Source organism: Lynx canadensis, chromosome C1, assembly GCF_007474595.2.
Source record: "Lynx canadensis isolate LIC74 chromosome C1, mLynCan4.pri.v2, whole genome shotgun sequence".
Classification (NCBI taxonomy): Eukaryota; Metazoa; Chordata; class Mammalia; order Carnivora; family Felidae; genus Lynx; species Lynx canadensis.
The window spans coordinates 82,323,051-82,348,030 of NC_044310.1; the positions used below are offsets into that span (position 1 = coordinate 82,323,051).

General features: G+C 36.8%; 1 protein-coding gene across 1 annotated transcript in view; it reads right to left on the reverse strand.

The window, feature by feature from the left end:
- DPYD (dihydropyrimidine dehydrogenase) overlaps nucleotides 1-24,980 on the reverse strand; it is an 863,978-nt gene that overhangs the window by 124,546 nt on the left and 714,452 nt on the right. The window contains 1 exon segment of the mRNA XM_030327163.1: nucleotides 1,794-1,973. Within this exon segment, the coding sequence (XP_030183023.1) occupies nucleotides 1,794-1,973 (180 nt within the window).

Here is a 24,980-nt window from a genome sequence, read left to right on the forward strand (position 1 = left end):
ACATAGGGGAATCCAGGAGCAAAGATCTATTGCCAGACCAACTGCTAGTTCTTCAACTTAGAGGTGAGAAATGAATCACTAATATAATCACACAAGCAAAATCTATGTGAAAAAAATCTTATTTTAAATGATAATGCTGAAAATTATACTTACGATTTTGATGAAGGCTGGGCTTACCAAAATAAAGTCGGAATCTAGTTTCAAACTGTCAGAAAATCAATTTCCACTTATGTCATTGACACAAGTGTCTCCATCATTATTCATCTTTTATTTGAATATGTAAGTTTTGAAATGAGTGTGGAAGTCCCTTAAAGACAAAACGGCCCGGTGCAATATAATTGCTAACATTTCAACTCACATAGCGACCATTCAAATTTGAGACAATGCTTTTACAAATGGTCATAAACTATCAAAATTATCATGTCAGAGCCAATTTGTTTGAGATATTTACACTGAACGAGTGTAAACTTATTTGATTTACACTGAATGAGTGTAAACTTATTTGTGGAAAAAAAAAGGTTTTTTCGCTATGAACAACCTTCAGACGTTGATGGTCATTGATAAAGCAAGAACATACACTGTCTAAATACTGCAGACTCAGTTTATGATAATATGATTAGCTACATTAATAATGATGCTTAGGCACAGTCTTGCTAATTACAATATTATAAATATTAATGTCACCCACCCTTTTTTCTGTTTGATTGCCACTCATGAAGTCATTCATCACGATATTTTCCAGGAATCTACACTGTAAGATTTTATTTCTTTCTCCCTTTTGTTTTTCATCACTGGACTTGTAATCATGCACATTATTTTTCAAGAAGTCCTTATTTTTAGCTACCTTGGAGGACAGTGATATTTTCTATTAAAACTAGCCAAATGTAAGTCAGTTATATGATGTTTCTCTTATTCTTTCAGAGCCCCTAACCCTGCCACCCAAGGCAGAGTACCCAGGGTTTTTGTTTTCCATTCTTTTTCATGTGACCTGTTTCAAGTTAAGATTCATTTGAATTATTAAATGCTTCCTTAAAGAATCTTTTTATACTTGCCTTTCTTTTTTTTTTAAAGTTAATTATTGATGTAGTGACAAGCTGAAAAGACTAAGAATTATAATTTTTTCCTCCCCTCATTCAGGACTCAAGAAATGTCTTCTGACAATGATTGTCTATTTAGAATAATACAAAGGAAATACAAAGGCAAAATGCTGAATGTTGTTTTAGAAAAGATTTGCTAAAATCACTGTATTATACAAAATGTAAATGTAGTATATATTTCTCTGAAAATAACAGTTAGTGAGAAAGTTGGGACATAACCTTTTGAGCCCAGGTTTAACCACATAGCAGAAGCAGTTACAAAAGATACTGATTAGATTTTAATTTTAAAAACTCCATCATATTATTCAGGGCTCCAGTGATTTGATTGTCTTGAAAATAGAAAGGTAATGTTATAATTTCCAGAGCTTGTTAAAGAATAAAGAAATCTCCAGCTTCCCACTGCAAAGAATGCCAGTCATCACCACAGTAAGCAAGAATTTGGAGGCACTTTACACTACAAACTTCAATCTTTTCCCTTTACATGACCTTGTGTTATGTTGGTTTTATAAAAATGTAACTCACGGACCTGTCATATAGCTATAATCAAGCCTCCTTCAGAATGATTCTACTACAGAAATTACATCCAAAAGGCACTGTGTTTCCTGTTCCTGAGACAGTGGGAAAGAAAACAAGACCTGAAATAGAAAGTGACTGAGGTAGAGTTCTTAAGGACAACAGGAAAAGTTGAGCACATACCTTTCCCATGAGTTCAGCAATACGCGGAACCGGTTTCCCTTTCTGATGACTCATGGTAGCCGGACTCTGCCCGTCCCAGTCTTGCAGTTCTTCAATACTTTTCAGATAAAGCAGGGCTTTGAGGCCAGTGCAGTAGTCTTGGATAACAGTGAAGTCCTGATTCTGAATGGCACTGCATACCTGGAAAAGATGAAGCAATCAACCCAATGTCAAACCAAGAGCTAATTCTCCACATGGACTCACTTTTCATTTATTCAAGAAAACTTATTTATGTTCTAGGCACTGTTCCAAGCATGGCATGTCAATCATTGCGTGGGGATGGGAGTGCTGGGTGGGAGGGGCACCCCTCCCTGTGAAGGGGCAGAAGGAAGCTTTCAGGACAACGAATACTTTCATAGACTCGATGTGGTGATGGCCTCACAGGCGTATATGTATTTCAAAACTTAACCAGATTGTACCCTTTAAATATATGCAGTTTACTGTATGTCAGGCAAACCTCAGTACAGCTGTTAAAAATTAGATCCAGTTGGTTGGATTTACAAGGAATCAAATTTAGTACAGCATAAGAAATGACACTTTAACTCTCTCATTTTCCCTTCATTGATTCGGATGTACTGCCTGGAGGTAGTTCTCATGTCCAGAGGTGGTCATGCTGAGGTTGGAGTGCTGTTCATGAGTTAACTCAACCACCATTGAGCCCTGTCTACCTCTTCAGCCTTATCTACTGTGGTTCTTTTTGCTCACTATGTTCCAATCACCCAGGTCTTTGCTCTTTTCTTCACATTTGCCACATTCTTTCTTTGCCTTAAGACTTTTTCATAAGATCTGGCAGCCTAGAAAATCCTTCCCTTCTATCCATGGCTGAGTACTGGCCCCTTCTTATCTCATGGTAAATATTACTTCTTCAAGAAGGCTCCAAGAATTCAGAATAGGTTAAGGCCTTCTTTTACTAATATGCTTTTTACTCATAACTATTGCATTTGATTGAAGTTTCAGGCAGGAAGAACCTGTTGATCTTGGTGACCATATTTATCCACAGTGTTTGTCACTTATTCTGCTCTCAATAAATATATGTCTTTGGGATGTCTGGGTGGCTCAGTTGGTTGAGCATCCTACTTTGGCTCAGGTCGTGATCTCACTGTTAGTGGGTTTGAGCCCTGCATCGGGATCTCTGCTGTCAGCGAGGAGCCTGCTTCGGACACTCTGTTTCTCTGTCCCTCCCCCGCTCATTCTCTCTCTCTCTCTCTCTCTCTCTCTCTCTCTCTCTGTCTCTCTCTTTCTGACAAAAATAAACATTAGAAAAATAGATGTCGAATGTATGGATAATTTGGAAGAGATATTTTGAGCGACCATATGTCAGACGATAAAGAAAAAAATTCTAGAGTAAAGGAAGGTTGGTTCTGAGAATTTAGGATCCTTCCAATAAAAATAAACCTGAAAGTCTGTATTGGGATTTGAGTTACAGCTTGAATTTAATGGATTTAGGTAAACATTTCTAGGTTAATTATTACCAAAAACACCTCAAAAAGCAGAAACAAAAATCTTTCATTTCCTATTCTTAAGTGCTGTATGTTACTACAATGTAGAGAAGAGAATTGAATAACCACTAAACACAAAGAATATTTTCCATGAAGCCCATTACATTACGTTACAAAAAACTGTTTCTCAGGAAGAACAATTTGAGCATTAATTAGGCCTCTTGTAACTTTCTTAGAGTTGATTTTTTTGAGAACAATTATAAAAAACATCATTATAATTTCCTCCACAGAATTTTTCTAAACTGTAAGTCAACTGATGCCTTACTTTACCCTCTTTGTTCACTGTGAGATTCCTTTTTTTTTTATAGTATATGCTTATGGGTGTAATTTTACTCTAGTCTTAAAGTAGTTCACCATATGACCATAAGAAATCAGATTTTCAAAAGAACATCATGTCATGTTCTTTATGTGATGTTCATGATTGTTATAAATACCTGCAGCTAAAAGGAATCTAGATACTTTGTAACATATGAATAGTAAAGCTGTATCTGATTTATCCCTGATTTGTCCAGTGAGAAGATGTAAAAGTCACTAATTTTCTTAATCCACAAAAATGGCACCATTTGTGTATGATAGATTTAGCCCCGCGGCACTGGAGTGATCAAGAGCAGACTTGGTGTATTGTATTGTATTGTAATTATTTTTTTAATTGAAGTAAATTACATAGAGTTGGTGTATTTTAACTATGGAAGAACATGGTGGGCCCTATGGCTAGGAAGACTACCTCTTTCCCACTTTCTCCTACGCTCCTATTCTGTAGCACTAGTGTGTCACATAGTGGGGAACTATCTGAGTGTGTGAAGGGAACATAAAACCTCAAGAGGAAGGAGAGACTACAAGATAGCGACGGAACGTGGCTGGAATGGTCTGCTATGCTGGGAACACCGGAAGGCACCATGAAACATGGGTGTTTGAGGGGATCGCTTCAGATGTGTTTCATCATAAGGCAAACGTCACACTACGTATATACCTTCCAAAAATGAGTAATTTAATTTCTACTTTCTGATAAGATGAAACTTATTAATTTTCCTGATGGGAATGTCTGATCATAGGAACTTTGTACATGATATTTTCTCTTAAACTTTTAATATACATATAAATTATCTGAGGATCTTATTAAAATTCATATTCTGTTTGTAGGTTTGGAATGAGACCCAAGATCCTGCATTTGTGACAAGCTCCCAAGTGGTGTTAACGCTGCTGGACCACACTTAGAATAACAAGACCTTAAGCTCTGGTAGGGATGAATCTCAACCTGAAATGCTATCTGCAAAGTGAATTTCTTACAGATAAACAAATTTCTTGATTTTTACTATTATATTATAGCCACATTTTCATAGCCCTTTAAAGAAGCACTACTTACAATAATAAGTCACATCTGAAGAAACAAGTAATTTGCTGATTAAATAGTAGTAAGACCCAAAATAAATCTTAGGACGCAAGCACACCATTGGGAACAGCTTTGGCCATGGGATTTGATGCTTAGAAAATGGGTTTGCTCAGAAAGGTGCCTTGTTCCTGCCTAACCTTTACACTCCACTGAGGGTTTTATCTCTATCTCAGAGGTAAATGGTTCCTTTTATAACACCAAACATGTAGCTGCTATTCCTAAATGGGTGTGTTTTATATGACATCTCTTTGTTTGTTTAACAGCTCTGATTAGGACTCTTAATAGGTGTTAACATGTTTGCTTAGTATAATTTGTAAGTTCTTTATGGTGAAGGCTGGTTTATCTTTATTCGCAGCAGGACATCAGGTGCCATTATAAGCATCATTGCCACTATTAATTATTTCCATAAGCATGAATATCCCTATAGCGAGCTGTTTTAAATAGGGGCCCCTGGATTCTCAGCAGGATCAGCCCTGTGCAAGGGCTGAGTCGGTGGCAGCTCCCCGTGCAGCAGGATTTGGGGAGTGTCATAAAGTTCCTACTTCCCTCGAACAGTCTCCTCCAGGGGTCTGACACAGTGCCCTGAATTTTTGCTTTAGGTGCAGGCACATTTAGTCAAAGCCTATCTATGCAAAGTGAGTGTACAAATACCTGCAAGTAAACAGAGGTTTGCAGAGTGCTATTCTTGTCTCATTATTGCTCATTAAGTGAGATTAAGCACATTAATTGTAAATTACCTATTTATGGTTATTTACATCTTAAAAATCTCCTTTACATACATTATTTCTTTCAATACTCAAAATAAACCTAAAAGTTCGGCAGGAGACAGGGTAATGTTTTTACATTAAAAATGGAAAGAACCTGGGAAGCCTGGGTGGCTCAGTCAGTTGAGCATCTGACTTCAGCTCAGGTCATGATCTTGAGGTTTGTGGGTTCGAGCCCCACATCGGGCTCTGTGATGAAAGATCAGAGCCTGGAGCCTGCTTCAGATTCTGTCTCCTTCTCTTTCTGCCCCTACCCTGCTAGCACTCTCTCTCTCTCTCTCTCAAAAGTAAATAAACATTAATGATAATAATAATAATAATAATATAAATAAAAATGGAAAGAACTTGAATTTGAGAAACTATTTCTTAAAGTCAAATCTGGTGGTTTTATGCCATATCGAATGGTACAGCCTCTAGGCTAAGATAGAAGTGCACATAGAAGTCCAGAAGAATCGGGGCGCCTGGGTGGCTCAGTCGGTTAAGCGTCTGACTTCGGCTCAGGTCATGATCTCGCGGTCCGTGAGTTCCAGCCCCGCGTCGGGCTCTGTGCTGCCAGCTCAGAGCCTGGAGCCTGTTTCAGATTCTGTGTCTCCCTCTCTCTGAACCTCCCCCATTCATGCTCTGTCTCTCTCTGTCTCAAAAATAAATAAACATTAAAAAAAAAAAAAATTTAAAAAAAAAAAAAAAAAAAAAAAAAGAAGTCCAGAAGAATCAGATTGAAACTACATCATAGCTGTGTAAGTATGAGCAACTTTCTTCACTTCAAAATGGAGATTAAATACTTAATACATAGGAAACTAAAAGGCAACATATTTAAGTCTTAAAATAGTGGCTAGTACTTAGTAAGTTAGATTGGCACCAAAAATAAATTTCATAATATGAATAAATCATTAGAGCATGAATTAGGCAAGACATAACTTTTCAAATCTAATACTTTTTTGGCCTAATGCAGTAAAAGAAGGTCGAGGACATTATTTTTATTTACATTAAGTAGTGATCTCGAAAAAAGCATTTGGCCTTGTTGCCAAAAGATATGTCTGAGACCCAGCTCTGTATTTCAGCAGCTGTGTGACTGGGGTTAGTCATTTAGCATGTTGAGTCCTCTCCCACTTCCCGATGTGAAAAAAAAAAAAAAAAAAAAGGATGATATATCTAATTTATTGTTGTGAGGATTAAATTACATCATGTAGGTGGCAGTGCTGTGGAAATTACAACGCCCAGAAGGACAGAATGGTACTAAACCTCATTGCTATTATCAGATAATTTAAAGTTGAAAGTGCCTATGAGGTCAAAATGGAAAGTTTTGCCTGTAAAGAAAGAGTCAACTTCCTTGAAACGTAAAAGACAATTTACTAGGAAGCTAGCAAATAGAATCCAAATGGTATTAAAAGTACTAATCCCAGGTAAATAATTTGGCAGAGAAGAGTTCCACAGAATCAGAACACCGTGGGCTGGCACATGTTTTTGTGTAATAGAGCAGCAATCTTTCAAATGATATTTCAGAATGTGACAGTTATTAAACAGGGATCTTAAACTACCAGACACAATGCACATAAACCCACAATCATAATTATCCCTTTTCACTTCATGTCACATAGGGGGACAAACTCCACTCCAGGTCTTAGAAATGTGCGCCACCGGGCTGTATGCAAGTAAAACATGTGTTTACACTTGAATCCAAAGTAGTCTTAAAGTTGCTGTAAATTATTTAGTAAAAGGAATACTGGAGGGTACCTACATTTAAGTAAACAGTGGAAATTCTTCTGCAGTGCTTATCAGATTCCAAAAAACACTAATAACAGAATCTTAGATAGCTGGAAGAAGTTCAAGAGTATTCCTATGAACACAGTCCAGAGATAAAGCACTGAATAAGGAAGAATATCCATGGACTTCTTAAAGATTTTCCAGAAAAAGGAAAAAAAAAATCCTATGATCTCCCCTTAGTAATTTATTTTGATAAAGTGTTAAACTGTTTAAAACAACATAAAACACCTGCAATATTTTACATGGTGCTTTGCAGTTTTCAACGCACATTATCAAAAAGTCAGAAATATTTATATAGTCATTTACAGTTTTCAAAGCATGCCAACAGATAAAGGAAAAGGGAATTCAGAAAATTTTCAGACCAGCCCCCTGTCACAAGATTAGGAGTCCAGAATGGCTAAATGACCTATCTGTGTCTGTGGTCACCTAGCTAGCTGGAGGCAGTACTCGTCTCCCCAGCTGGCCTGACGCTCTCTCCAGTATAGCACTGCCTCTCCAGTACCTTTTTCCTTGGTCTGTACACCAATTCTGACAGTAAGATGGAGAAAGTGCCATCAAGTTCTTAAGTGAGGAAATCGAAACTAAACATTGAATGCTCTGCCCCAACTCAAAAGATTAGTAGGTGGCAGAGCCAATGGTCAGACTAAGATATTCTGACCTCTGCTCTTATTCCTGGAAACTTCAAAAATTTGAGAAGTCTCATGTAATTAAATAAGCACATATTTGTAATTCTCATAAGAAGAAGCACATTGAAGGGGCGCCTGGGTGGCGCAGTCGGTTAAGCGTCCGACTTCAGCCAGGTCACGATCTCGCGGTCCGGGAGTTCGAGCCCCGCGTCAGGCTCTGGGCTGACGGCTCGGAGCCTGGAGCCTGTTTCCGATTCTGTGTCTCCCTCTCTCTCTGCCCCTCCCCCGTTCATGCTCTGTCTCTCTCTGTCCCAAAAATAAATAAACGTTGAAAAAAAAAAATTAAAAAAAAAAAAAAAAAAAAAGCACATTGTTGTAAAATGATTTCAAGTTTATAATTGAACGAATAATGTCAGAAATCCACAGATTTTTTAAAATGTAGGATCTTAATAATTGGATAACCACTTGAAAGTTTATGACTAAAACTGGAGAACAGACCTCTGCTGTTGTTGGATGGAGATGCAGTTTCCACATCCACTGATTAAAAGCATCAGATTTTCTAAAGGCATGGAATCAGTAATTCTTCATTGAGTTCTGCCCAGTACTTATCAACAGATATATAAAACTACATTATACTTTTGAAACTGGTGTACAAACACCGCATATTGTTAAGGTAATAATTCAGAATAACAATATCTCCGTATGAGTTTTTGGTACTACATAAACATGGCACTGCTTACTAGAATTCATGAATAAAACACCAAAATTATCATTTTATAAGGCTATAGGGGAAAGACGGCCCCTGGAGATACATAGTACATAAGGGGCTAGACGGGTATATATTTGTATATCCACATAAAACCACAAATCTTAGTTGTTCTATCGTATTAGTTTCCATTTGTTAAAGCTGTACAACATCAAAGTTGTGATGTCCCTATATATTGTATTTAGCAGTAATGTAACGGACTACGTGAAGAAATCAAAGTGAGAGTTTCTAAGTAGTTTCCTGGCAATTGAGACAGCAGGCTCTTTCATCTGCTCTGTAACTGTGGCAGTGCATTGATTTAAACTCCTTCTGAGATCTCAAATGCTTTCATACTCTTAGGTTTCTCAAGCAGCTTTTTTTTTCCCCCTCAAAGTGATAAAATTCTAGCATTCAGCAAAATACCATCTTGTTTCCCCCAAAAGGAGTGGGTTTATTTCAGGTTTGCTACTAACCTGTACAGGATCATGAAGTAAAATAGCTGTCCAAATGCCATGCTATCACGAAATCTATCTTTCAGTTCAAGTTTTCTGTGTTCTGACCACAGCAAATTGGGTTGGGGGGGGGGGGGAAGAACAACAAATAGCCCCACAGATGTTGTTTTTTAAACAACAAAAAAAAAACCAAAAAGCCAAAACAAAAACAAAAACTCAGGGCATAAGCACTTTTGCTTATTAATTACATTTTCAAAGTTGTTCTTTAATTGCTTCTCATTGATAAATGTTAAAGGTACAGAAATCATTCAGCTTGTTTTGTGTATCATATCTTTCATTGTTATTCACTTATCCTCTTATCTAGCCTTTTAAATTATTTAGTCTCTGACAAATTCTAAGTATATAAATACCCACCCCTTGTCCCCAGTCAGGAAGGAATTTTAAGGAGTTTGAAAGGCTATTTCTTTAAACGTCCACCTGTGGTCATCCTCTATCTGATTAATTTCTTAACCCAAATTCAGCTGAAGACCGGCTGAAAGAGAATAAAATATTTCCAAGGTATTTTACACTGGGATCCAGACCACATTTTGCCAACTGGAATATGGAATATAAGTATCAATTCTCCAAGTATTTTCTCAAAGGTGGCATGGATGATGGGCCACCCACTTGACTGTTATTCAGAACAGCACTGGGGGACCATCTTCTCTATTCACTTTGCTCATGATACAACTTGACTGAGGAGGGCGTGGGTTGATTAGTCAAAGGGATGTGATGTGCCCTGCAGGCGAGATCACCTCTGTCCCTTTCCTTGTATCTGTCCTTTACAAAGTCAGCTTCAACTGGATTCCGATCTCAATGATGACCTGAACCAAGGACTAATAATGAAAAAAGAACCACACAGAGACACAGCCCCTCTATCTGCCTTTTATGAGAGGTTAGAGATAAAATGGGTGAGTCTGGCACAACATGTAGGGCCAAAGAGTGGGGACCGCTGTCCTGCCTCTTCAAAGATGTCACTGTTGATGGCCCTGCTTCCCCACAGACACAAATAGAAGTCTGAAAAGACTGCGACAGTACATGGAGTCCTCTGCACACCAGGCTCTCCTATACAGCCCATTCTTTGGGTAGGGGCTGTGGCTACAGTTTGAGGAAGCATGGCCACTTTGCCTCAGAGGCAGAAGGATTTTCTACTAAAACAAACTCTCCCCACCCTAGGCTAATGCTGTGGTGTGGTATCAGTTACCACAGTAATTTTCAATTATTCTGCAGTGACACAGGTGGTATTACAGGTTCGCAGGTAGCCTCGTGCAAACTCAGCACCTCCCATGATAAAAGTGGGGCAAGAGAAGGAAACTGAATATCCAAACAATGGCTGTCAGATGACTCACATCCATAATTTTCGGCATTCTCTCTTTTTCAGCAGTGTCAACACAGCTGGGAGAATTTGACTTACAATACCATTTACTAAAATACCACATGGGTTTGGATGTGGTATTTGGGTCGTAATGCCTAGAGAGGAAAGGTCTACTGAGCAAATTCACCCAGGGAAATTTTTCTGGGCTTTGAAGATAGATAAAGGTATGTGGTTACTCAACAACAGAGCCAGACATTCAATATTCCAAGAAAAGTGGACTGTGTGAAATGAGAAGAATGTTGTTCAACAAGAAAACAGCACCTCAAATAACACTGTCCACGTCTTAACTCAAAGCACTCACAGTTCAGGAGTTGATGCTTTGGCTCATCTATTATTGATAAAAACACAAATTTGTGAGAGTAGTGGGTGGCTATTAACAGTGAGTCAACAATCTTGACTAAGTTGCCAATATACTCTGGGACACAAAAGTTAGACAAAGTTCAGTTGACTAAGAGTGGATAATCTATTTAAGAGTTAAATGCTACAGAAAAAGCAACAACAACAAACCCAAAACAAACTTAACAGTGTTCAAGTTAATACACTGAAAGCACAGTGCATACACTGGATAACTGGAGAAGCAAAGCCAAAAAGTTAGTATTTTAAAAAATTCTTTTAATGTTTATTTATTTATTTATTTTGAGAGAGAGAGAGAGAGAGAGAGAGAGAGAGAGAGAGAGAGAGAGAGTGAGCATGAGTGGGGGAGGAGCAGTGAGAGGGAGAGCGAGATTCCCAAGGCTCTTCGCTGTCAGCACAGAGCCTGATGCAGAGCTCAGTCTCAGAACCGTGAGATCATGACCTGAGCCGAGATCAAGAGCTGGACACTTAATCTACTAAGCCCCTGGGCACCCCTAAAAGGTTTGTAGTGTTTAAAAGGGGATTTAAAAATATATATTAAACGCTTGTTCTTAATTTCTTTACCATACAGGTAGAAAATAGGCTTACAAAATTTGTGATTTTGTGGAAAACCTGGGGAAGTAAATTATATACTAGGTTTTGTTTTTTGGCTTTTTGTGTTTTGTTTGTTTGGTTTGCTTTTTAATTAATGAAAACCAAGAACCTAAAAATAAAATGCCTGGCCTTTACGCTCCAAAGATGGATTGCTGGAAAATGGTTAGAGATGAACGAATGAAATGATCAAAGAAGCAGTTTTATTTGCATTTCTCACTAGAAGGGTAAATATTTTATGATTTGTGAATGCGACAATTAACCTGAAGAAAGATTACAAAGACCAATAAAAATTCTAGGCTCAGGGTTTTAGGAGGATAGTTAGAAGTGACCCATATAATTTATCATCCAGACACTTGAGAGTACACAGGGAAACTAATAATGAAAATACCAGGACAATCAGCATAAACTAAAACTGTCCTGAACAAATCTAGATCTATGATTCCCTTACTTATTGGAAGGTTTTCCCCATCTTCAGATTGGAGGGAGATTTTCATTTATCCTCATGGAACACATTCTAAAATGCTCTATCACGTTTTGTTTGGTTTACCATTCAGGTCCTTCAGGTACTTACCCCGGCCTCAGAACATTAACATCGGGTTGAAGTCATAGGGCTTTTATTGCTTACATGGGGATTTGGAATTTCAGAGACCTAACCTGATCCAGAGAACCCCAGTTTTAAGGGTCCCTCCTGACCTCCAAGGATCTTTTGGCATAAGAAAAACTCAAGAAGGACAGGAAGGGTAAAGGGCAGACCAAAATCTGAATCCTGTAAGCTGGACAGAAACACCCTTAAGGGTGGCAAGTTTTTATGTACTTCACATAGTTTAAAAAGTCTGTTTTTTTTTGTAACTGCCATTTCTTTATGCTTTACCCAAATTCCTCTAGGCTTACTGCACTTTGACTGAAATTCACTTAGTGGTGATTACTTTCCAAGCACTGTGCTAAATACATTCAATGTAGCATCACATTTAAACCTCACAATAACACCACAAAGTATTACTATTTTATTCAATTAGCAGATGGGTAGACAGAGGGTCAGAGATTAAGGACTTTGACTACAATCATACAACTAACGAAGAGCAGAGCAAGGGTTCAAGTGCTGGATCAATATGTCCCAGAACCCTCTCTCATAACAACTGTGCAATCTTGTTTTTCTTTTGTAACCACTACAAAGGCACCTGCTTCTCAGATGAAAACAGGAATAAATATACTTACATACATATGTATATATATAATATATACACATATCACATGATACACATACACATATACACATACACACATGTGTCTGTCTGTCTGTATCTATCCATCCATCCAAAATAAAATCATTGTGAGGAATATATCAAATAAAAAGATATGTATGTATCTAGGACAATATCTAAAATACATGTAAGTATGAATTACAATTTAAAGATTTTTTTTTGAGAGACAGAGAGAGACAGAGCATGAGTGGGGTAGGGGCAGAGAGAGAGGGAGACACAGAATCCAAAGCAGGCTCCAGGCTCTGAGCTGTCAGCACAGAGCCTGATGTGGGGCTCAAACCCACAGACCATGAGATCATGACCTGAGCTGAAGTCGGATGCTTAACTGCCTAAGCCACCCAGGTGCCCCTTGAGTCCATCCTCTCTGTGAAAATTCATTAGCCCACATGAACAAGTTTCTCACCAAGGGACAGAACTCCAGAGCCTCCTCTAACCAGATCCCAGCCCATCTGGCATGCATGTCCAAGAGAGTAGTCACTAAACAAATGCAAGTATTTAAAGGGCACCTAGGCACCCCTGTACAAATTACAACCTAGATCACATTCTCCAGCTTTCAGAGACACAGTAAAAGGGCAGAGACTATATCTGTTTTGTTCATCACAGCACACTCAGTGTTTAGTACATAAATATCTGTGCCTGCCATATGATTTGTTCAATAAATGAGTAAATGAATGAATGAAGCAAGTTGATGATATCATATTAAGACCCATCCAATGACAAGCAAAATTCTCTTCAATTTCCTGTCAATAACATATTTTTATCTCCCTCTACTTATACAAATTTATCGTAATTCAGAAGTCACACCAACCCACAGAGTGGTGTTTAAAGTCTGTGCCACTCATTGTACCATTAAACATTATTATCTTTGCGTTATTACTTAGTTATTCTTTGGGTATACCCAGGTCTTTCCAGGATGCAAAGAAGCAGCTCTACTTTAGCGCTCTTTCTGATACTCAGAGTACTATTTATTACAGCTGAACTTCACAGAGCTTACATATGGATTACTACTTATCTGGTATTCCCAGTCTGGATAACCGAATCCTGACAGCAGCTACCATTTGATTCTTTCTCTTCCAGTAGTTCCCTTTAATAACAACTGAAGGAATATGTAATTCAGAATCCCACAAAGACATGTGTTTAACAAAGACTGAACTCGCAGTACAGTGTCCAATATATGCAGTGTTCTAAACTACTAATTTTCACACATATGCATACATATATTGAAGTATTCATTTGTAGCAGTCTAGATTCTAGCTCCCCTGAAGGACTGATAAATTAGAGCCAGGAGAAGCTAAGGGAAAGGTCTCTATTCTGTTTTGTGTCTGGATTTTCTCATCTAATTGTTTAGTTTCTGCATCACATACCCAGGTCAGTGCAGTTGTCTCCTTGGATCAGGCCTGATATTTTCATTTTATTTATTTTTTTTTAATGTTTATTTATTATTGAGAGGCAGAGAGAGACAGAGCATGAGCAGGGGAGGGGCAGAAAGAGGGGGGAGACACAGAATCCAAAGCAGGCTCCAGGCTCTGAGCTGTCAGCACAGAGCCTGATGTGGGGCTTGAACTCACGAACCGTGAGATCATGATGTGAACCAAAGTCAGATGTTTAACCGACCGAGCCACCCAGGCACCCCCTAATATTTTCATTTTAAATAATTCTTTCTCTATCTTTAATTATTTCAAATTTGTAATTTAAATTTAAAGTTCAGAACTTCATCAACTTACCCTAAATAGTTCAAGGTAAATAATCAAATTTGCTACTGAACAGAGTCATGCAAATACTGGCATTTAAAATAATTTGCTCTCCTCTAATACATGTCCTGCAAAATTTCTGCCTCTTCCTTTCCAGAAAGGCCTTCTCCCTCTATTTGCTGGAGATGTGTAGCCAGAAGTATTTAATAGATCACTCTGGATTTTGATCATAAGAAAGCAATTTTAAGACATCATCTCTTCAAAAAAGTCTTTCTCTATTACTCAAAAATTACCCACTCACTCATTTATTCTCTCATTCCGCAGACACTAATTTATAAACTAGTCCCTTGGTTTCTTTTCAAATTCTATTATCAAACAAAACTTCTGAATGCGGTAGCCTCGGGTTATGCTGTTCATTTTTATCTGTCAGAATAAACCTTCCTTGAAAAGCTGTTGTGAGGACCAAATGAGATAAGAATTATGAAGTGCTATTTACCAGGAAGTAAGTCTTCCTCAGTCCATATGTGACACAGTGGGTCTCATTCAGAGGTAAAAATAAGTATTCAAGTTCTTAATTGTATGTCTTACTGTGAAACTAGTGCCTTTTGAGTTTTCTTCCCATATTAACCAATTTCTCAGATAAGTTACTATGTTGAGGCCCTGGACTAAAACTATCACGTCTATGTTGTCAACAACTGCCTTATCACATACAGAGGAACACACAAGATAGAATGTTAAGACCAAAACATGACTGAATATCACCTGTCATACTTTGACAGCATAAACTGAAATCTGACTACCACCCCCTCCCCACAAATCAATATACTATAGGTTCTAAATCAATTATTGAATATGAATTAGAATATGAATATGAATGCAAGCAAAGAACAAGGTAAATGCACGTAAGTGAATTTTATATGTTTTATATTTCAGTCTTGTCTATAAAATGTCACACTGTAAATTAAACTATTGCTTGTATTCTGAGATTGTTATAGGGAACATTACCTAATTTTACAATGCTTTAAAAATGCCATGAACTGATTCTGTTTATTAATTCTGCAATACTCATATTTATTTTGTGTATTTGAGAGACATCAGGCCCTATGAATATGCAACATTATACCTAATTTAGTTCTGTAAGACCAGGCATGCACAATGCATGCTGTATTTGGCCATACTGAATTCCCAAGTGATTAAGTTGATTTTTTTTTTAGCTTGCATCATTGTTTTCAGGCCCAATGATGAATCATAGAACTTTTCTCTCACCTCATATACATTACTGCATCTGGTGTCATTAGGACTGAGTTAATATCCAGAATGTAGTGATTGATTTAGGGAGACGATAATGAGATTATGGCTCATGCCCTTAAAGCATGACAACTGAAATCCTATCATTTTCCACATGAGGAAATATGCTAAATATTATAATATCTGATGTGTCTATCACCGTAGGATTAAGCCAGCTATCTGAAACAGAGGTTTCATATTTTGATCCTTAGACATATTATTTTCTTTTGTCTTACAAACACAGCATAAATTTTTTGAGGATAGTGAAGGTTTATATTTGCATGCCCAAATTTTTAATTCCAAGAAGTTCTTAGGTCCTCTTGGTTCAGATCTGTCAGCTTAAATAAAAGAAGCCAACAGCAATCATTGTCTTTCTTTCCTCTGATTTTGTGGGTGGGATCAGTGAACAGGGTAAGGAGGTGTTTAACTAGAAATATGTATATTTCAAGCCAAAAGAATCTGGTTTGTATTTTCAGAGACCCATAGGTCATAAAAACATAGAATGTGTGGGAAATCTGACCATAGCAGAGAAGCAATATTTCCTGGTATCTGAAGATGAGTTAGGGAAATGGATAAATATGTTTTTAAGGACTAACAAATTTAGGATTTTTTTCCTTTGGAGGGATATGTTTTCTAGACTTTTTATTTACTTTATTTAAAAATATACATTTGATGTAAATTGTATTTCTTGTAATCTTTTCCTTTAACACTCATTATCCTCTTAAGCTTGGCTTTAGGAATATATATCTGAGAATGATAAGAGATAAATGAAACTGGCCTCTGAAATATTCAATACCCAGATGCTTACTGCTTATTTCTAAATATTCACTGATCTACACATCAACCCAGTCATTCATCTCTCAGCATCCATCCACAAGCACGTATCCACGTATCTACCTTGTGCCCGATTCCTCTAACCACCGTGAGGCATTCATAAGAAGCAGAAAGGAATGTGTATCCTAGCTGGGGGAGAAGACATACACTCATTTATCAGTATTAGGTTATATATGCATTTGAAGGCTTGGTACATCTCTGGAAAATCAGATAGAAAAAAAGGAGAGGCAACTGTCCATCTGACATCTCCACTGGTGTCTCCTGGGCATCCTGACTATGGCCAGAACAGCATTCTTGATTTTCCCACTCCCTGCAACCTACTTTTCCAATAGTCCAAAAGCTAAAAATCATTCTCCATTCCTTTATTTTCTGGCTCACAAAATTATAATCTCTCAGAAAGCCTTATTGCACTACTTCAAATATATATTGTGAATCTGTCCATTCTCTCCACATTCATTGCTTTTTGTTATTCAAATCCATCGTCATCGCTCACCTGGACTACTGCAATAGTTCCCACCTTCTACTATTGAAATTAATTACCCCCAAATTAATTATCTATACAATAGCTAGAATGATTATTTTAAAATATGAATTAGATCATATCTTACCGCTGCTTAAAACCAACAATGTCTTACCTTGCTTCGAAATAATAGGGACACCTGCTTTAAAGCACTGTATGATCTGGTCCCTGCTCACCTCTCTTATTCATGCCCACTATGCTGTAGCCACAATGGCCTTTTCTGAGCAGGCAAAGAAAAAAAAAAAAGAAAAAGAAAAAAAAATCTTGCCATTTATGTTTTCATTTTTACATTTGGGGTTTTTCCCTGTCTACCTGTAATGCTCTTCTCCATATTTTCACATGTTTGGGTAAATCTTATTGCGTTCTCTTCTTTAAGTATCACCTCTCTAAAGGACCTCCCCACTCAGACCATCCAGGCTCCCAGGCAGTAGCACATTTACTGATTTAAATTCTCTAAATAGCATTTATCACTATTTGACTTTTTTCTTATATGTTTGTTTCTTATTATTGTGCCTGGTATCTATTAGACACTCAGTAACTATTAATAGAATAAATGGACATTATGACCAATACATAATACAGTCTGATGACATGAACCTCTTGAATGAATTTCTCAACAGATGTTAGTTGTTGATACCTCAAAGCCAATCTCTCATCTCTTTAACATTTCCTAAATAATAGATAATTTTAAAAATTAAAATACTTAAATCAGACAGAAGCATATATACCAGGTATGATTAGTGTTTATTTGTAAAAAAAAATAGTCTAATTTTAGTACTTTAATGCATAGAACACATTAAGAAATCTAGGAAGGCCTCTACCAAGGATGCCTTAATCAGGCAGGCCTATTTGAATGCGCTTACTTTTAAATTAGGCAGGGTTCATAAACGTTAATTTAATTTGATTACATCTGAGATATTAATACTATAAATGTTAACAGATCCTTATAAAAGGCATTATGTCATTTTTCTAGTAAGATGAAAGAAACAGAACTTTTAAGCATTATTGATATCCTCATGTTTACCCTAAAGATTTTTCACATGAATCCTTCAATCCAGATTTCAAACTTTTGCATTTAATAATTTTGTTACATATAGTACTTAATCCATCTCTAATTATGTGGGTTTCTTAAAGCAACATTATTAAGGCATAATTTAATACCATAACATTTATTTATTATAAATATGCAAGTCAATGACTTCTAGTAAATTTACAGAGTTGTGAAACTATCACCACAACCCACTTTTAAAATATTTCCATCAGCTAAAAGTTCCCTGTGCCTTTTACAGCCACTCTCCCACTACTGATCTGTTTTCTGTCTTCCTAGATTTGCCACTTCTAATAGTTTCTCATTAGTGGAATTATACAATACAAATATTATAGTATTTTGTGTCTGTCTTCACTGAGCATAATATTACACATGCTAAAACAATGTATGTTGTTATGGTATCAGCCCATTCTATTGCTGAATACTATTCCATTGTGTGCATGTACCACGTTTTGTTTATTGGCTCATCAACGGATGGCAATCTGGACTGTCTTCAGTTTTGGGGTTTTAGGAGCAATGCTGCCATGACTGTGTATGCAAGTCTTTTTGTGGATATATGTTTTTACTATTCTTGGGTAGACACCTGGGAATGAAATTTCTGGATTGTATGGTAAATTTATTTTGAACTTTCTAAAACACTGCCAAACTGTTTTCCAAAGTAGTTGCACGACTTTACATTTCCACAAGAAATACATGAGTTTTCCAGTTTCTCCCCATCCCCGCCAGCATTTATTACTGTCTATCTTTTGACAAAAGTCATTCTAGTAGGCAAAAATGCCAATATAATGTGGTGGTTGAAAATCAGATGCTAGGTCAAATTGTTTGAATTTAGATCACAGCTTTGCCACCTATCATCTTGTAATTTAACATTCTTGGCTATAAAACATGGACAATGCTAATATCTATCTCTCCCAGGATTACTAGAGGATAAATGAACTAATATAACTATTAGCTTACAAAGTATCTGGCACATAATAAATTCTGTATAAGCATTACCCATCATAATAGTTTTGCTATTATCATTTGCAAAGTTAAAATGTACTTATACCCTGTGGACTATAGGTAAGCTGTGGATTATAGGTAAGCTTTGAGAAGCTGTTTATGTTCTCTTAATTATCAGTTCCCTATAGGTGTTGGCCTATTATGATAGGTATCACAAAGTCCAGGCACTAGAATGCCAGGTGCTATAAAAATCTACAAAATCTATAAAAATCTACTATTGAAAAAAACCACTACAGATCTCACACATAATTAGAATGGGTAATACTCTAAATAGCCAGAATGACCTACCAGGCAACTTTATTTTTTTTTTCATTGATAGTCATGCTTTTTATTTATTTTTTAAATTTTTTATAAGGCAACTTTAGATAAAGATAGGAATTAGACTGTCTGATTTAAATAGTGCCTATCATTTATTTCTAAAATTTTTAAAAAATGTTTTATTTATTTTTAAGACAAAGAGAGACGGAACATGAGTGGGGATGGGGCAGAGAGAGAGGGAGACACAGAATTTGAAGCAGGTTCCAGGCTCTGAGCTATCAGCACAGAGCCCGACATGGGGCTCGAACTCACTGTGAGATCATGACCTGAGCCAAAGTCGGACTCAAATGACTCAACTGACTGAGCCACCCAGGCGCCCCCTATCATTTACTAATAAAATACATAAAATAATTTATGTATTAATAAAATGTGCCTATCCATGGAAAAAGTTGAAAGCTGGTATAAACAAGTTGTTTTCCCTTACAAAGTTGCATTCAGTTCTCAATTACTTGGCAGTAAGGTCCTTCTTCCTCCCTTTTCTTTACTCCATCTATTTGTTTGTCTCTTTTTTTGGTTTGCTTGACTATTTGCATGATTCATGGATCACTGCTGCTTCTGACCAAGGAATGAGTGGAGAGCCAGGCAAACGATAACATTCCCCCTTCTCAAATCACTATTATGACCATTTTAGACACTTTTGCAGAGAGGTACAAGTCCCAACTGTTTGTGAAATATATTCTGATTAATAGCTTTAAAGATGTTTTGCATACATGTTACTCAATCTTAAAAGAACATCATGAAAGCCTTCCAGATTACTTTTTCCTAATTTCCAGATATAAGCAGTGTGCATTCCACATGCTTAGGTCATTGCTGTCCTAAGTTCTCCAGGTTTCAGGAAGTCTTTGGGTACCCATTAAATTCCCTAACAGTGATTTTTGAGAACACTCAACTTCTTAGCTTTCTCTGTCTCATTCTGGGACAGAATGTAGGTTATAGTATAGCAAAAATATTATTATCACTTATTATCACTATTTTCACTTACCTTGTTACTATCAATAGTCATAAACAAAGATAATAAGGACAATATAAATATAATATTTAGCTGTCTCTGCACTGACAAGTTTTTATCCATTTCTGAAATTCTAGGCTTTTACAAAAATAGCGTGAACGTATTCTGTCTAGTTTTAGAAAGATATATGGAGGTAGGTTTTCCACAGTATGAAGGCAGAATTTGCTTATAATTTTAACTGGATAACTTATAAGATAATAAGTTATCTGTCACTATGAATATACAGGCTGGATAACCAGACATACAGAAGAGGTCAGTATCCTGGATGAAGTGCCAGAATGGGACACGTGACCCTCCAGAAGGATGAACTTCAACCAATGGGAGAAAGAAGGCTGGAAGGAATGGCAGATAAATTTTCTCTCACTTTTCCCTGGGATGGATTGTCCCAAGGCACTATTTTCCATCTAGTCTATCTGGAGATATTCCATTTGGCCAATTGACTGTCTGTATTGCTTGCAGCTTGTGAAGCAGTGGACTACTCAGTAATGCATTACCTTGTATTCAGATCCCAATTTTCTCTTTCTTCTATTCCCTTTTTCTCTAGCTACTCTAGATTTTACTTTCTGAACCTTAGCACTCGGCCTTTTCTTCAGGTGCTGTTTCCAATCAGCCTAAGCTAAGATACATGCTAGTGAAAAGTTAGAATACAGGGGTGTAAATTTTGTTTTAAAATTCTTTATCAATGCATAAAAATAGTAGCAGGGGGTGATGATGATAATGGTGATATAATTAATATCCAACATCTTGGGCACTGTGTTGTAGGTACTGTTTGAAATGCTTTCCATGTGATAATATTTAATCCTCATAACCATCCTATGAAGTAGGTATTATTATCATCAACCCGACTTCTCAGATAACAAACTTGAAGTATAAAATGTTCACAGATCCAATAAAGCCAAAGTCATATAGCTAGTGAGCAGCACAGCTAGGATTTCACTACAAGCTATTCGATGCATTTTCATTTGTGCTGAAGCTTGCATCAGTAAGATGTAGTCTTATTGGGCTTCCTGTGCCTGGCTGGCAATCCTGAGGTTGATATTACTGTCTGTGTCGCAAACTCCAGACAAGGCCGTGTGGGTCCTTGCCATACTGTTTATGATTAGGATATAGTCTCTAGGGAATGGAGGTCTCTTTCTTTCTTGCTTGCTTTCAAGAACGTGCCATTGTCCCAGATGCTCTACCTACAAGGCTACTCAGCTTGCATCAAACAGAAGCACTGCAAAACACCTACTTGGTTGAACCAAAGTCTCTCGTATCTTCCCTTATCATAGAGGTTTATCAAAGGTCTACTTTATGTTATACTTAATTCAGGGCATTTGTAGTTTCACCTTGAATCATACTTACCACCATCATCCCTGTGTGTTACATCCACCTTGTATGCAAACAGACATGCCCATGCTCAGGCTCATTACACTCCATCATGTGACTGTTTGGGGCTAACCTACAATGGTTCCCACTTTGTGTGATGTAAGATACTTATGACTGAAAGTGACCTATACTTTCCTTTTGCCTTTCTGTTGCTCTATTTAAAATAATGACTACAGAATCTCTTTCAACAAAAGGTCATTTGTGTCAATGGACAGAACACAGAGGATCAGATCACCTGTGGTAATTGCAAATTAATGCTCTCTTGGCAATGCATTAACTACACACTATTGATCTACAATTGAATCATAGAAGCTACTGAGAAGTGATTTTACTTTCCTATTTTTTGTGCTTTTATTGCTTTTTCCATAATGCATTTTTCTTTCAACTGGAATTTTCCCTAATTGTCTCCATTTTTAATTTCCTACAGTGACATGACTTCTAACTTATAATTAGAATCTGTAAAAATTCATGTCTCTGTCTCAAAAGCCTTTTAGAAATCTACTGAACTATAACTTTGATGCCATAAAATACATACATGATACACAGATACATTGCTAGAGAGCCAAATTCTTGAATGATTTTTTTGTTCACTTAGATAAAACAGAAAAATATTTGGTTCTCTACCTGAAATTACAATTTGTTGAGTAGTCTGTAGTAAAACATTCAAAAGTTTCCCTTAAATGCATTTTCTTTGGGAACATTAATGATGAAATTTTCTTTTCTAGAACAAACTTTTAACATAGAAGTAAACAGTTCATTTCAGAGATGAATTTTTTTAAGTATAATGTGAGAGGAAGATACAATAATCCAGTCAATATTATATATATCTGCATAGGATGTTACTGACAAAGCCCACAGTTCCTCATGTTTGTGCCAAACTCTTAACCAATAATTATTCTATCTGGGGGAACCAATTATAAGCTTGTATTTCAATGGTGAACTTGATAATGTTCCTACGCTAGACAGGTCATCTGGCCTAAGCCTGGTTTCTGAAATGTGAGTTAGGAGTCACTGAACTAAAGAAATACCCTGACAGCAATTCCCTTTAGAAGTTCTCATAAACCTTAAACTTATCATTGATTTTCTAAACTTCTAAATGGGAGACATAGTTGTGATTTCCACTAAAGGTCTTCCTAAAATGTTTTTAGGCCTGTAAGAATTTTAATATTTCACTACATTTTTTCATAATCATTATTTGCATCAATACTCACAATTAATACTGCAAAAATAAATGTGCACTCAAATTGTTTGCCTGTTCTTTATTTCTCAGTAAATCGTTATCATCTGTTCCAAAAAAGCCCTTAATAAATGTCAATTGCACTACTGGAATTACATAATCCAGTTATTCTTTTTTCTAAGAGTTTTAAATTAGAGACAGATACAATCAAAGTTGATATTCATTAATCTTAGAGCTGGACCAGGGTGCTGAAGTCTCCCTGATGTGCCAGGCTTTGCTGGGTGGCAAGAAGAGTAGCTGAACCAGGGTGGCTGGAGCAAGAAAGAGCCACTCCAGGGACTGGGACTCTGATTTGTTGTATTCCCTTCAACATATTAAATGTCACTTCTTCCTTACAATGACCCAATGAGATAGGTCCTATAAACTTCCATTTTACAGGTGAATACACCAAAGTGTACAGAAGTTAAATAAGCTCAAATTTATTCAGCCATTAAATGGTGAAACTCGTGGTTGAACAAAGGCGGTAGAACCTCAGAGCTCCTTCTCTTAACTACCACACTATACATGGCAATACAACCACCTCTGGATATCTAACAATGGCACACAATACTATTAAGGATCTTCAAGGACAGAATGAACTGAAGTTTTCAAAAACATGTTAGCAACCAATAATAGGGTTTATTAAATAAGTGCATTAAGAACATGATGTTGAAAACATCAGTTTGCAAGATAAAAACCAAACCCGTGTATTAGGCAATGATATGGAGGCATAAGGCAGAACTACTGAGCTTCAGTTTTAGCTTGGGAAGAAGAGATACCACTAGCCTTTCTAAAGCAGGTCTCAGAACTCAGTTCCAGTTTTGATTCAGAGCCCTATGTGTTCCGTGGTGCAGCTACTGTCTGCAAGGGTCTTCTTTCCTTCTCCTCTTTTCTACTCTCTCTCAGCCTTAGACACATCCAAGATCAGAAAGCAAGCAAATGAATCTTAACATTGTCTAATCTTTGAAGATGATTAGAAATCAGACCAAAATCTGCTCCAATAAATATGGGCTAGGAAGAAAATCACGAGTGTCTCAACAGAAAAAAAAGAAAAGAAAAACACACTTCAGTAAATTCAGAATGCACCACCACTAAAATGATGACTGGATCTTTTGAGAAGAAAGTACTCCAGGGAGTCTAGTTTGCTGTGAATATATTGTGGGGGTGATGGCCAAAAGTGAGGCTTTACTACAAGACTTACATGAGGCTTGTACACATGTGTGTAGGTGTCAGGAGGATAAAGTTTCTAAGGTTTGGTTTGTTATAATTGCAAAAAGAAACCGCTGCCCCTAAACATAAAAATGTATTTAAAAAAAATCAAAGGATCCGGTCTTAAAATAGCATGTAAAAATATCGAAACCTGTTTTTTTATCCATCAGAAGAAGGATAGTAAGCATAAGAAGACAGAAGTCATTTAAAAAGAAGATAGGCCATAACCCAGGAACATCATTATTATCATAAGCTAATAATTCAGTGTCATTTCAAAACTGTAACTAAGAAAAGTGATAAAGAATTGGGACAGCACATACAAAGCAAAATACTGGGGTACAAAACTGAATGTCATGATTAGAAACTCTTAGGGAGGTAGGCATTTATGAGGAATCAACTGTGAAATGTCCTTTTGGTCTATGTTTTCATTCTTTTCTTATGAGAAAAAAAAAAAAACTTAGAATGGCACAAACAATCTATTCTAATCTGAACCCTTGGGGGAAAAAATTCAAATATATTATGTACGTGATAGTACTAAATGGTTCTGGAAAGAGACTTTTGTTAGTCTGACTTTTGGGTTAATATTTAATAATATCTTTTTTGTGTAGAAAGTTGATGTCGACATTCTACTGTTAACAAAACATGCACTTAGAGATATGTTTCCGCTAGAAGTGATGTTCTTGTGTTGATAAAGTCACATTTGGGGGACCATTGTCCTTGGGAATAATCAAAAAATTATCTGCAAGGCAACTAACCAAGGATGAAGGAGGCTGTCAGTATCC